General features: G+C 42.3%; 3 protein-coding genes across 6 annotated transcripts in view; 1 reads left to right on the forward strand and 2 right to left on the reverse strand.

The window, feature by feature from the left end:
• LOC128755424 (disks large homolog 4-like) overlaps positions 1 to 2,558 on the reverse strand; it is a 26,498-nt gene extending 23,940 nt beyond the window's left edge. Inside the window, exons 1-2 of the mRNA XM_053858881.1 lie at positions 2,282 to 2,558; positions 2,069 to 2,192 (exon numbers count right to left, since the gene is read on the reverse strand). Of these exons, the coding sequence (XP_053714856.1) occupies positions 2,069 to 2,192 (124 nt within the window). The 5' untranslated portion in view covers positions 2,282 to 2,558. The remainder of the gene's footprint in view (positions 1 to 2,068; positions 2,193 to 2,281) is intronic.
• The window catches only part of psmb6 (proteasome 20S subunit beta 6), a 10,742-nt gene extending 2,222 nt beyond the window's left edge, over positions 1 to 8,520 (forward strand). Inside the window, exons 1-9 of one of the 3 annotated variants that reach the window (XM_053858885.1) lie at positions 1,546 to 3,217; positions 3,384 to 3,479; positions 5,411 to 5,546; positions 6,097 to 6,164; positions 6,460 to 6,525; positions 6,795 to 6,860; positions 7,882 to 8,011; positions 8,102 to 8,246; positions 8,326 to 8,520. In XM_053858885.1, coding sequence (XP_053714860.1) covers positions 5,448 to 5,546; positions 6,097 to 6,164; positions 6,460 to 6,525; positions 6,795 to 6,860; positions 7,882 to 8,011; positions 8,102 to 8,246; positions 8,326 to 8,453 — 702 coding nt within the window. In that variant the 5' untranslated portion in view covers positions 1,546 to 3,217; positions 3,384 to 3,479; positions 5,411 to 5,447 and the 3' untranslated portion in view covers positions 8,454 to 8,520. Of the gene's footprint in view, positions 1 to 3; positions 761 to 873; positions 1,087 to 1,177; positions 1,287 to 1,496; positions 3,218 to 3,383; positions 3,481 to 5,410; positions 5,547 to 6,096; positions 6,165 to 6,459; positions 6,526 to 6,794; positions 6,861 to 7,881; positions 8,012 to 8,101; positions 8,247 to 8,325 lie in introns of those variants that run through there. The other 2 variants (XR_008414121.1, XR_008414122.1) reach the window with 2 other exon arrangements.
• trappc1 (trafficking protein particle complex subunit 1) lies at positions 3,515 to 5,358 on the reverse strand. 2 transcript variants are annotated; one of them, XM_053858910.1, is made up of 5 exons: positions 5,209 to 5,358; positions 4,784 to 4,882; positions 4,589 to 4,659; positions 4,082 to 4,220; positions 3,515 to 3,734 (listed from the first exon to the last, which is right to left on the reverse strand). In XM_053858910.1, exons 1-5 carry the CDS (start codon positions 5,353 to 5,355, stop codon positions 3,606 to 3,608), a joined length of 585 nt encoding a protein of 194 aa, XP_053714885.1. In that variant the 5' UTR covers positions 5,356 to 5,358; the 3' UTR covers positions 3,515 to 3,605. The 2 variants fall into 2 exon arrangements, with proteins under 2 accessions (XP_053714885.1, XP_053714886.1); XM_053858911.1 differs by having other exon boundaries at positions 3,516 to 3,734; positions 5,127 to 5,226.
• Positions 8,521 to 13,181: the final 4,661 nt, after the last annotated feature.

The following is a 13,181-nucleotide window of genomic DNA, read 5'->3' on the forward strand; positions in this document are numbered from 1 at the left end:
CAGGTTTGGTGGACACGCTGGCACCAGTCAGACACCAGAGAGGAAGAAGAACCGACACAGATACCAGTTAGGCAGCCACTGTCGTTACTACGGTTACCACGGCTCTTATGGTGGCGGGTGGGAAGGTCGTGTTGGGGAAACAGAGGATCCCAGACTCCGTCTTCTTCAGGCTGACTGGTTTAAAGGCAAAAAGGTGTTGGACATTGGCTGTGGTGCCGGACATGTGACCTTGGTCGTTGCACGCAAGTTTGAGCCCACCCACATCCTGGGGGTGGAGCTAGATGATAAATTGGTGCACGCCGCAAAGCAGAACATCAGACACTATATGTCACATGATTTGGTGGAAATGGAGAGGAGCAGGAGATGTGAACTGTTGTCTGTAACTACAAAGGAGGCAGGAGGAAGAGAGGACAACATGAAAGAGGTGAAGGAGGAGACAAAAGAGGAGTCACCTCCAAAGATGGAGGTGACAGAAAATGAGCTGTACCTGAGTGAGAAATCAGAGGAGATGAATGGTGTGAAAACTGAAGCGGATGCAAGCGAGGGGAAGACAAGCAAGATGATGAAGGATACACAAAAGGAGGGAAAAGACAACGTAACAAAGGCCAATGACCAATTAATAGAGGAGTTGAAGGAGACAATGTCCCTCCTTTCCTTCCCTCTTTCCTTCCGAGTGAGTAGGGGTCCTCTTTCAGCCCCTGCTGTTGTGACTGCACCTTCCACTTCCTGCCAGTTCCCCAACAACGTTACCTTCATACAGGTGAGTGTCACTGGGTTGAGGGATGTGTGCTCACTGTCACGTGGTCACTTAGTGCCATGTGTAAGGTGTCCTGATGCTTGAACAAATCTGTGTGTGCTTTTCACTTTCCAAAGGGGGACTATGTATCGATGAGGAACACGTGGCCTGGCCAGGGTCATTATGACGTCATCATTTGTCTGAGCGTGACTAAGTGGGTGCACCTGCAGGCAGGTGATAGTGGTGTGGTCAAACTGTTCAAACGGGCCTATCACAGCCTGCTGCCTGGAGGGTTGTTCATCCTAGAGTCCCAACCGTGGAGCCGTTACAGCCACAGCAAAAGAGCCTCGGTAACGCACGCCGTCACATACATCGTCTCGCATTCATGCACGGGTTGTAAAGCGTTTTTTTATTTATTTTATTTTGCTCTCTGTTTCCTAGGAAACCACGTACCGTAACTACCGGAGTATCCGGCTGAGGCCACATCAGTTCACAAGTTACCTGACGGAGACTGTGGGCTTCAGTTCATATAGGCTCATCAAAAACACTGGTACACACGTCATTTTGAATAAAAACAATGTTGTATAGGAGAACAACCTTGTTGGGGATCAAGGAGGGACTTGCTCAGGGTCTGTGCTAATAGGAAACATTTGAAATGTGCTTGTTGACCTCAAGTCAACCAGGATAGCATTAACATTATTATTGAATGATTTGTTTTTATTGTTTATAATGAAATGTGTTGTTGCTCTTTTCTTTGCAGGTAACCAGCGTCCAATCTACCTTTTTCACAAAGGACCTATCCACAGGAAGTGAGGTGTCTGTACCATCTTGTTCCATTAATGAAGCTCTGAAACTTTTCAGACAGTTCATGCTCTAATGGGCGCAAGGGATCCCGTAAATGTTGTATGACCTTTGCCACGCAAGCGGGACTCCACAGAACCTAGGGACTGATTGGTGGCTCCAAACTTCTGACTGAATTTTTGTTTTCTTTCTCAAGTATTTTCTTTAAGGTTGAGACATTGCACAGACTGTAAATAAACAAAGTGTCTTGTTTTACACTTGTTACTTTTTTTCTGGTAAATTCCATGCTCTGAGCTACATTTGACCTCAGGGTGGGGGGGCGATAGCCCCCAGTGAACACAGAATGTGGAAAAAAATCTTAACTCCATATTGAGGGTAGCAAAGCTAGAATGAGTATTTGTGCATTCTGTTTAGAAGAGAAACATGTCCAAAGCCTGTTTGGCAGAGGGACCTTTAGCACCATAAAAGTAGGTAAATAAAACTTTGGGGTCTATGTAATAGAATGACAAGCACGGAATACATCCAGCTGACATTTTTCTAGACGTGTTGCCAGGTCAGCAGCCTCAGTGAAGAGGCCTCGACTTCCTTCATCCAGCCCTATTGGGGACGACCAGGGTCCAGGTATGTCCTGATCACCACAGGGTTCAGCAGGCATCTGGACAGAACGCCCCAGTCAACTCCACTGACTCTCATTGTGGTGGATCTGGCTTTCTACTCCGATCTTTAGTAGAGGAATGGGCCTACCTTTTTATTCTGTCTTCTCAGCCAAGACTGGCTGGCACTTCTTGCAACCTCATTTGTCAGTTACTGAATGTTGAAATTAAAAAATGGCCATTCCCATCAAACAATTCACTTCAATGCTGTATCTTGATCAGAACAACGCTGGTATTCTCTCCACGCTGGGTTATGGATTGGCTGAACCTCAATGCTTACTTCACTGTCATAACAGCGACATCACATTTGTAGTTCTATGTACTTCCTCTGATAATAGGGAATACCTTAATCTTAACAGATTTAAATAGGTCTGTCATAGAAAGACTTTGCCGTAGATTTAGAGTATGATAGTAGAGTGGTTGTTATTGTTTCGAACCTGATAATAAGTATAAAAGGCACGACAGACAGTGTTGTACAAGAACAGAGGATCAAAGGAGCAATCTAATCTATATATCCTTAAACGCACCTCTTTTCTCGTCTTCTAAACACAGAAACGCTAGCGGTGCAGACGCAAATGACGTCGACTGTAAACACGGAAGTAAATCGAAGCTAAGCTAGCGTCGGCTGCTAACCAACATCAGTGACCTGCCACAACAATAAAATAACAACTAAGCCCTCAATTGATGCACTCATAAGGGTATCAAAATATATGAGGACATTTTTTACGACTGGTTTTCCGTTGGGAAATGGGGCTTCGGCGAATTAACCAAGCGTCAGCGATTGCAGGCCTTGTGTGCATTTGCGCACATCACCAAAATAGCTTGATTTATTCGCTGGATTATTAAAATGGGTTTTATGTGTGCTTTGAGTGACTAGATCTATTTTAAAGGAGCGACTACATGACCACAAACACATCCCATGTTACAGGTTTCATTTCAAATACCACGTTTTGCACTGTTCATTCAAAGAAACCATTAGGGAAAGATACATATACAGTCACCTGAGCTGTTTCCAGCAAGAACTTAGGTGAGATGTTTCACGTGGTTTTATGTGGTGCGTACAGCAAGTTGGAGGTCCTGGACCATATGGCAGGATTTCAATCTTTCCACTGTACTGACTGAACCAACAGTGTAAAATAGCAACTGAAACTGTACAGTACACCCATGCCCTAACTTTATATCGTTTCATTCAGACTGTCCTCTGACTGATCCTTACCCGAGGCACCACAAGAATGAACCTCCCTGCAGAAAGTCACAGGAAATGAATGGTGGCAAACAAACCACACCGAGTAAGTCCACTCAATTTGTGACTTAATTAGATAACACATTTTACTCATTTTTCTCTTTAATATGTAAAACAGAAGAAAAACACAGGAGTGAAATTTGTACACCAATAAATATTTTGTGGATCCAAGTTAAGCTGCTCGTGGGCTGTAATATGGCAGCCCTCTGATGAAAGAGTCCAGTCGGGTGCTGAACAACTCACTGTCCAAACTGTCACCCAATGTACATGTTGGGTTCTTGACAATGTTCTCCACATAGATCTGAAACAGGCAAACAAGATAGGTGACAGGATCTGCAGGGCACGTGACTGAACAGTGATTAAAAACTCAGTTCACAACACCTGGATCTTGCTGTGAAGAACTTGGCAAACAAAACAAGAGTTATTAACATTTATCGCTCGACAACATGCAGCTCTTAGCTAAATTAGAAGACATTCACAATCAGCATTCAACTGTTTACATCACAAAAAATTCACCTGGACAGCTCATCTTGAATTACATACATAAAATTCAACAAATAATAAAATGTACTGTTGGTTGCAATGTGTTAATTTTTCCGTAATAGGCGAACTTCGATACAGGTTATAACTTTTGTGCATGTGACTTACATTGCTGTAAATGTACTGTAGATGGTCTCTTGCATTACTAACTGACAAGTCAGTGTTCATGACAAACTTGAGTCCACTAGGAGTCTCGTAGTAGTGAAGGCGATACTTGCTGGTCTGAAAGGAAAGGAAACCATCTTTCCTGAAGAAAGATCAGCTATTAAGGACAAGAAACGCAGCAGATAGCCTAAAATGAAATAGCAAAGTTTGCCTTGGTAATTTTTTTTACTTAGAAAGCCGTTTGAAAATGACAATCATGCAGCAATATTTTAGCTTCAAGTGTACTGAATGTGTTTTGCATTCTTCCTACATTAAAAACTTTTGTTCTGACACTGCCCTAATCGAAACTCTTTCTCTAAGCAACTTTACAAAATTTGATGGGGTATCTAATAATAAATCCTGTGGGAATAATGAAGGCAGTGTAATCTAATCTGAACATTGCAAATAACGTAAAGTAAGTAAAATAATTAATATTTTAGAGCAGAACTTCATGCAAAGCTTGAAGGATACATGTCAAGAGGAGACATTTTGCTGACAAAAGACCGGATGGAGAACAACATCCCATACATCAGCTTAAACTCCTGCAGACAAAAGACAGAGCAGAGAGTGATTGTTTGCATTTACAATACAGTTGCATCCAACACCTGAGCAAATTCTTTTTAAGGGTTGAACATTTTGGATGTTCTGAGGACTGAGATGTCTCACCTCGTCTTTCGAGATTCCGGCTTGCTTTTTGCGGTTCCACTCATTGTAGTACAAACAGCTGCCGTTACGATCAAATATGTACAGATTATGGACCGTCATCTGGAACACACAAAACACTCACTAAACGATGACGGTGCCAGTGCCAGTGCAACTTTGGACTGGCTCGATGTAAACTAGCGGCTCAGATACTTGGAAGCGACGTAGGTTGACAATGCTAAACATGGTTTACAAACTCAAATGATGTTCCTCGGTAACACAGGACAAGATACATATCGCGTTTGTAAATAGACCAATCACGTCATTCTAGCACACGACAGCATTTGATCAGAGGCACAAGACTCACAGTGTAAACGTATCGAAGTGACTGAAAGTCGAAATGACAGTATTTCCCTGGGCTTTAATAAGACACAGCGTCAACTATTTACCTCTTTTGCTTCCTTGCCACAGGACCCGAAATAAAGCAGTTCGCTATGATGCCGGTGTAATACCGAATAAATTATTGTAAAACAAAATAGGAATCCATCCACCTTACAACAAACAACGTAAATGCATAAAATGCTTTCGGGAAGCATACATATGCTTTGCATTCTATCGTAGGTATTTCATAACCGCATTTATTATCAACAGGCACTGCATCGTGGGTCCTCATGTCAATTGAACCAAGATGGCCGCAGCAGCGTCAATGATGCCGTGTTTCGGCCAACAAATTTCTTCTAAAAATGATCTGGTACCAGACTGGACCAAGCAAGAAGTTAGCACCGGGGTGAGTGTTTATGTTCGGTGATCAAGATAGACTTTTTCTTGAACAAAGTTCTTCCCCATACATCTGTTTTTATTCTAAAAAATGGTTGAATGAGACAGCATTTCTGCAGCAGCTAACAGTGCTAATTGCTATTTTCCCCATCGCCACCTTTGTTTACATGTCAGTTTATATTTCGTTGGGTTGAACAAAGGTGTGCTGTCTTGAAATGTTGTGAGTTTGTGTGTTTTAATGTTTACTGCTACAAGTTTTACAAGCAAATGTGATAAAAGGTAACGATGCGAGGTTGACGTCCTGTGCTTTGCGTTTCCAATGTATAGAATTCCGTCAGATCAGACAGTTTACTGTGGACTGTCGTTTTTTTTTTAAAGTTTTCTACTGTGATTTTGTCAAATTGTCTGTTAAAGGCGCACGTTTGTAAAACAACAATAAATCAATAAATACATTTATTGATTTACTCATTGTGACTTTGCTGTTAAGTTATATTATTGACTCGTGGTAAGAATAACACCATCGATTTACTGGCGTTTTTGCCCTCTCCTGTCTACCGCAGACCACCATCATGGCAGTGGAATATGATGGAGGAGTGGTGATAGGTGCTGACTCTCGTACCACTACTGGGTGAGTGATTGTGATTGACGTGATCCCTGATGTCCTTCTTTTCTTTCTGGTTTTGACTTTATCTAGTTGTTTAAGTTGTGTCCCAGGAGAAGAAGCGTGGCTTTGTATAGTAGAACTTGGAAGTTAAAGACAGCAGTATTTATTCTGAGATTAATTTGGCTAAAATACAATGTCAAAATGATATGTGATTGTATTTTGTTTCTGACCTACCAGTAAAGAATACATGCTCTTCACTAAAATCATACATATGACGAAGAAAATTTCCAATCTGTGTATAATTGTGTTTGTCCATCAGAGCATACATCGCCAACAGAGTCACTGACAAGCTCACTCCAATCCATGAGAGAATCTTCTGCTGCAGGTGAGTTTGCAACACATGTATGGAGACTAGTGTGTATACATTGCTTGTTTTAGGTCTGCTAAGTTATTTTAGCCATATTTCCATTGCGCACTCGTATTTTCAGACTTCTTTATGACGATCACTGCTACTAAAGTAGTTTGCGTTGGTACACTTCATGAACTGTTGCTCCAGCTTGATTTCATAGATGTCTTGTGTCTGTGACTTTAGTCTTTTGCCCATCACGCTTATCCTTCTGATTATTTTATTTACTCATTTATTTTTTGCTCTAGGTCTGGTTCAGCTGCTGACACTCAGGCCATTGCTGATGTGGTCACCTACCAGCTGGGATTTCACAGGTATCGCATGCGATGTGACCTTCAACTCAGATGAAAAAAACAATGTGTTTACGTGACGGTCTCGAAGATGAAATTATTGGTCTTGCCCAGCAAACTTCTGACTTGTAAAATGCGCCTCTCCTTCTTAGTCAGACTATGGGAGAGAATTTTAGCATCACCTTGGCTCAGTCAAGCTATTGCCTTATGGCTTGGCCTGCTCCAGTTGCAAGAGTAACAGCTCAGATACTGGAGTTTTTTTCATGATCGTAGTTTTAAACATGTTTAATTCTAGACGGTCAATCGTGACATGAGTAGTTATAGACTCTAGATTTTATTTGAACCACATTTGAACCACACTAGCCCACGTTAACCCGGGGTTGCATTATGGGGCCCATAGGTTTGCAGATTTTCAACTATCATTTGTGGTCCCCTAATGTAACCGAGTGAACACTGCATATGTAAACCAGTAGACAGCACCAGGATCTTAGATATTATATATCAGCGTCTGCAGAGATTGCCCAGGCTAAAAATGATATATTTAAAGCAAAATCTGTGGCAGTGGTGTCATGTTTGTTCAAGGAACGTACTGAAAAAAATCGTAATTTAAAATGGCAGTTATGGAATTATAAATTACTACTTGTGGCTACTCTCTATTGGCAAGTACTCAAATATCAGGACTCATACTATCAGCACATCCCTCATCAGATCGATGTTCAACATGATCTAAAAATGAGTTAGTTCAGTGTTTCATGTTGTTGTGACCTAAACTAAACTTGTGTAATGTCTTTGGGGATTTATAATTTTGAATTTATTGCTGCAAAGTGATTTTAATTCTGCATTCACTGTCAGTGATTGGAAATGTAAATAAAATAGAGTCTGTGGTAAATCAGAATAATGTACATTAAACTTTTTCATTCTCCGCTCTCAAACACAAAATCACTTTTGGATTTGTGGCACATTCCTTTTTTCTCCATGAGTACGTGGTAATTGTGTTTGGCTCAGAAACTTACTTGTCAGCTGATGTTGGACTTCATGTCCTCAGTATTGAGCTGGATGAGCCCCCTCTGGTGGAGACGGCTGCCAATTTGTTCAAGGCCAGTTGCTACCGATACAGGGAGGATCTGATGGCTGGAATACTCGTGGCAGGCTGGGACCGCAGGAAGGGTGGTCAGGTACAGTCCTGTTTTCAGGCTTTGAATGTTTATGTGAACCACTGTGTTGATGTCGTTTCACTCATGTGTTTGTTTGTGTTTGTGTGTCAGGTGTACTGTGTTCCCATTGGTGGAATGCTTGTGAGACAGCCCGTGTCAGTAGGTGGCAGTGGCAGCTCCTACATTTATGGCTTCATGGACTCAAACTACAAGCCAGGACTCACCAAGGAACAATGTTTAGAGCTCACCGGTTCAGGTACGCACATAGGCCTTTAGACAGCACGGCACCCACACGCTGTAGTAATGAAGGTGATCTCCTATGTTGCATCTACCAGCTCTGTCTCTGGCCATGGAGAGAGACGGCTCAAGCGGCGGCGTCATCCGACTGGCATCCATCTCTGAGGAGGGAGTGGAGCGACGAGTCATCCTGGGAAACCAGCTGCCGAGATTCTCCACTCACTGAACGCCCACACATTCATACACATCTTGTAACACACCTTTGTACTTGTGTTAATAAACTGTTAGACATTCTGCCATCTCCAGTTTTTCATTTAATTTGTCGTTACAAGAGGTTGACCTAACCTTGAGAAGTTCTTAAATTGTCCGCTAGGTGGCGTCCGTACTCTTTTTCAACCGGGTTTTGTTGTCAATGGGTTATTTCCGCGGAATGCTTAGCCAGACACCAACACTTTTATGGTTCGCATCCTTTTATATGCCGTTTTTATCGCATTGTACCCAAAAGCGACATCTTAATTTGCCCTTGGATCGATTGGCTGTGAAGCACTGTGTTGGTCCTCTCGGTGCGTTACGATCCCGTGTCTCTGGGGCCGTGTTGCCCAGGGGTGTCCGGGAGCCCATGCTGACCTTTACATCATAACAAGGAGGGTCACGATGTAAGGAAAACGTGAGGGCACATTCTTCCGCAGCGCGAACTCAATTCATCTGTTCAGGATGAGCGTCGGAGGACTGACGGGTGTGACCGAAGGGAAACGAAGAGGAATGCGCGCCTCCTCTTTCATGCACAGGCCAAATGTCATTTCCTTTTCAATAACAATTTTGACTTCTCGCACATGCACTTTGACCGTGGTGTTAACTCAGTCGGGGCCGTTTGAGGTTCGCGGGCCTGACGCAAGCAGCGATGTTGCGCTTGTGCGGGGCGCCGAATGTCAAAATGAAGACACCCATTTTTTCCTCATTTCGCTTGTACCAATTTTACGCCGTGAACAAAACACTCCCTCAGAAGTGTCATATTAGAATCCTGGGTGACGTCTCTCCGGAAACTCCAGGTTCCTCCCACAGTCAAACAACATGTACTTTGGTTAATTGGAGACTCCGACTGCCCCTGCTGCGGAATGAATGCGTGTGTTTTGTTGTCTGACTCTGTTGTGTGTCCAAACATCAACTGACGGCCTGTCCAGAGTCCCCCCCACGTCATTCCTGGTCACATCTGGAAACTGCTCTGCGGTTTACTCGGGTTTGACAAACGTCTTCCCAGGACAGCGTTGTTATCCTACTGGTACTAAAATGACCTATTAACAGAAAGTAAGGAACCAATAACAAGGACCAACAAGACCAATAAAAAGATTACATTACATGTTTCGTTGCTGACAAACGTTAACAAAGCACACTGTAGTGTGTCGCTATATATTTTTTAAAGTTAAATGAATAGCACTGGTCAACTGATAACGAATGCAGAGCTGACTCAAATTGCTGACTCATTGTTAAAAACGCGCTAATGCATTATCATGGTAGTTTGTTGAGTTTGTGAGTCAGAGACGATGTGCGTGACCTGACTGTTTGCCACAGGCTGAATGAAAACATTCTTTTAATGTCACTTACTTGTAATTTATAAACAAAAATGACACAACAAAAAATACGTTTTTGTACTTGTTCATTTCTTTTTACTTTGTTCACAGTTTTTACCTGTGTGCTGTTTTATTTAATATCTTGACAAATGTAAACTTGCAAAAATTAAGAAAAACACGTTCACTGTTTAGACTTCACTTAATGAAGCAGCCAATGACAATTTCCACTTCTGAAGTAGCTCTCGTTTTCTCAGGCATTGTCTGCCAGTGGCAGAACAATTAGTCATGTAATTGAAGTAAGACATGGGGAAGCAGTGGTGCTGATGTTTCCCCTTTAACACACTAGCGTTGAGACAAAACTGCCTGCCTGCTTATCTGTTGAGGTCTCTGTCCTCACCTGTTTTGTCAGAACACTATCATGGATATATGAAATCGGCTTCCTTTCTTGGCTAGTTGTTCTCCACACCCGGGTTCATAGCCACGTTGGAGTTGACAACCAACACATCTGCCAGCGCAACCTGCAACCGCCAACGTCATAACTAGATGAGAAAACCTTCTCAGCTCCTTCATCCACTTTGACACGTCGACGCCATTGAATGGAGTCAGTTTGTAGCATCAATTATGTAAATCACGGGTCATTCCAAGAGGATGTTTGCGCCAAGGTGTGATAGGAAGCGCATCATCGTCTTAGAAATGGAGGGAAAGTTTGAAGTCCCGCTCATCTTGCCAGTCCCCCGGTAACTTTTTAACATGTAATCTTGGCGCCTCACTTTTACAAGATGACCTTTTCATCTAACAGAGGACTTTGCTAGTCTTTGCTAGTATGTTTTTCTTAATATTGTAAGGATTTTTGCTGTCATGAGCGACAGCAGGGTCAGATTGCAAGTTCTCACCTAGTTGCCTCTTCCTACTGTCTTCTCCTTTGACAGACAGGTGACACTTTCCCACAATCCCTCACTGTCCCTCTGTTTCTTGTTTAAACCATCACCCCATTCTCCACTGCTCTTTTCCAACTGCTTCATCTCTCTTCATCCTGGCTTTCTTCACTTCATCCTCATCTTAATCTTCTCATTTCCATCTGTTTACCTCTGTACCTCAAACTCTTCTGCATCTCACACTCCTATTGTCCTCCACTTACTCTTTACTCAGAGGTTTATCCCTTTCTCTTCATCGCTGGATCTTCTCTCCTCTTTCTTTATTTCTTTATCCTCTTAATATTCTATATGCCTCCTCTTAATCTGTCTTCTTTCAAGGGAATTCCTCAACAGCTCCTGACCAACTCTCTTTTTTAAACTTCTTTTTGTTCCTTCCCTCTTCCTCCGTGTGACCTGTCCTCATTCTCACCTCCTGTTATCCACTCCAGTTCCCATTCACATTTTCTCTGCCCACTGCTTCTGCTCATTTTCTTTTAAACGCTCATCACTCTCATAGATCTTCACCCCAGTCTCTTTACTCTTGTCTTTGTCGCCTCCATGTTTTCTACATTTTTTTGGACTCTTACCTCTTCTGTAGTTTTCCCACCATTTTCTGTCAAATTTTTTTCTTCCACTCTTTGCACTCTTTAATCCTTTCAGCCCTCCTTCATTCCTCCCCCATCTTCCCTCCATCTTAATCCTGCCTTTCTTCCTCTCCTCCCCCGCCTCCTCTGGAGGTTTTTGTTCTCTGAAAGTTGACTCTGGGCTCGTTGACACCTCGGATGACAATAAGCAGAGGGAACAGACACAGACGGGACAGACACAGAGGGTGAGAAGAGTGAGGAGGGTGAGGACGGGGTGGGGGGGGGACACCTGACACTGGGCTTTTATGTCATAATGAGGCGACACACATGTGAGATCATGCAGCTTCAGGTGTGAAAGTGAATCCCGCTTCACTGGAATCAAACTCACACATCAATGATTGAGAATAAAGACAGCGGCTCGGTCTGAGTCAGAGTTTCTGCTGAAAACAGAGCAGGAGTCGCAACGAAACTCAATAATCAATAATCACCACACAGAGGAGCCTAATTAGAGGAAAGCCGACGCTCTGTCACCGCCGAGGCTGTAATTTGTCCACCTTTCAGACGGGATGAGTACGTTTATGGCAAGTTGAGTCTCGCTGAGGAAATGAACTGTGTGGTGGTCACGGCGAGGTGGAGTCAAATAGACATGCATATTTGAGATCTGTCTCACCTGGGATGTATATTTACACTACTGAGATATACTGCGTCAGATATGCTTGAGTAACCAGTCCGGTAACAGCAGGGTATTAGGGCTGTTTCCTACTGTATTTTTTTATCAATGCACATTGTTTTATTTCCCAAGTCCATACATTTATAAAGTTATTCCCTCTGAGTGAATGATAATTTATCATTCTTACACTACTCATAATATAAGGACAGCCATTTTGTTATATAAAGTGAAAGCTACTGTAATGTGGGGCGAGTATTACATGAAACAGAAGCACGCAGTTTGTAGGCCAAGGTGGTGATGCTCTTAGATAAGGTGACTGGAGTGCTGTTTATTAAACCAAGGGAAACCAATTAAATTAAAACCACAGGATATAGTTAAATATTAAATGGCAACAGCGCTATCAGTGTCAATAATTAGGAGCACGCTACGGTATTGTGTGGTAATTTGAGATAAATAATGACGTAATGTAGTGACGACTTTGCTTATCGCTCGTATCTTATAATGTGGAACGATTGTCTGATAGGATGGATAGGATAAAACTTCAACCGTTGAGGGATGATGTTGCATTTATTATAATTAATGATGTTTTTATTATTATTATTATTTACAATCAGACAGTGTAAAACAGTGAACAATGAAGTGCAGAGGAGTGTGTCAAGGCAGTACACCCTGAAGTTTCTACAACGTTCATCAGCAGCTGGTTGAAAGACTTCAGCTGGGCTTGTAAAATATATCTTCAACTGCGATGAGTGAGGTTCTTATGAAGTTTTAAAGATTGGACTGAATTCTACAATTTAACTCCAATGATCATGTCTGCCTCAGTGTCGTTCAAACACATGGCTGGAGGATGTTCCCTCCTCTTCTCTGCTTCTCTTCATCAGAGGTTTGTTCAAATTGACTCTGTAGACTACAACAGAAACTTTCCAGCTTTTTATTTTATTTTTTTTATTTAAGTCCTCCATTTTCCCCCTTCCATACAAATCACCAGCCACTACTTTAGTATTATCAATACTTTCTCTTCCGATACAATACATTCCACCAGGTCTTGTATAGTCATGCTGTGTATTAGGTTGCATTTTACTTTATTCCTACTCTCTTGCTTGATCCATGATAATAACAGAGCTCACATGCCTCCAATCAGAATGCTGTCCCTTTCTCTTATGTCAGCAACGTTTCAGATTTGAAACCTTCGGTCACTTCAGCAGTCTTTGATCTTAT

This window comes from Synchiropus splendidus, chromosome 3, assembly GCF_027744825.2.
Source record: "Synchiropus splendidus isolate RoL2022-P1 chromosome 3, RoL_Sspl_1.0, whole genome shotgun sequence".
NCBI lineage: Eukaryota > Metazoa > Chordata > Actinopteri > Syngnathiformes > Callionymidae > Synchiropus > Synchiropus splendidus.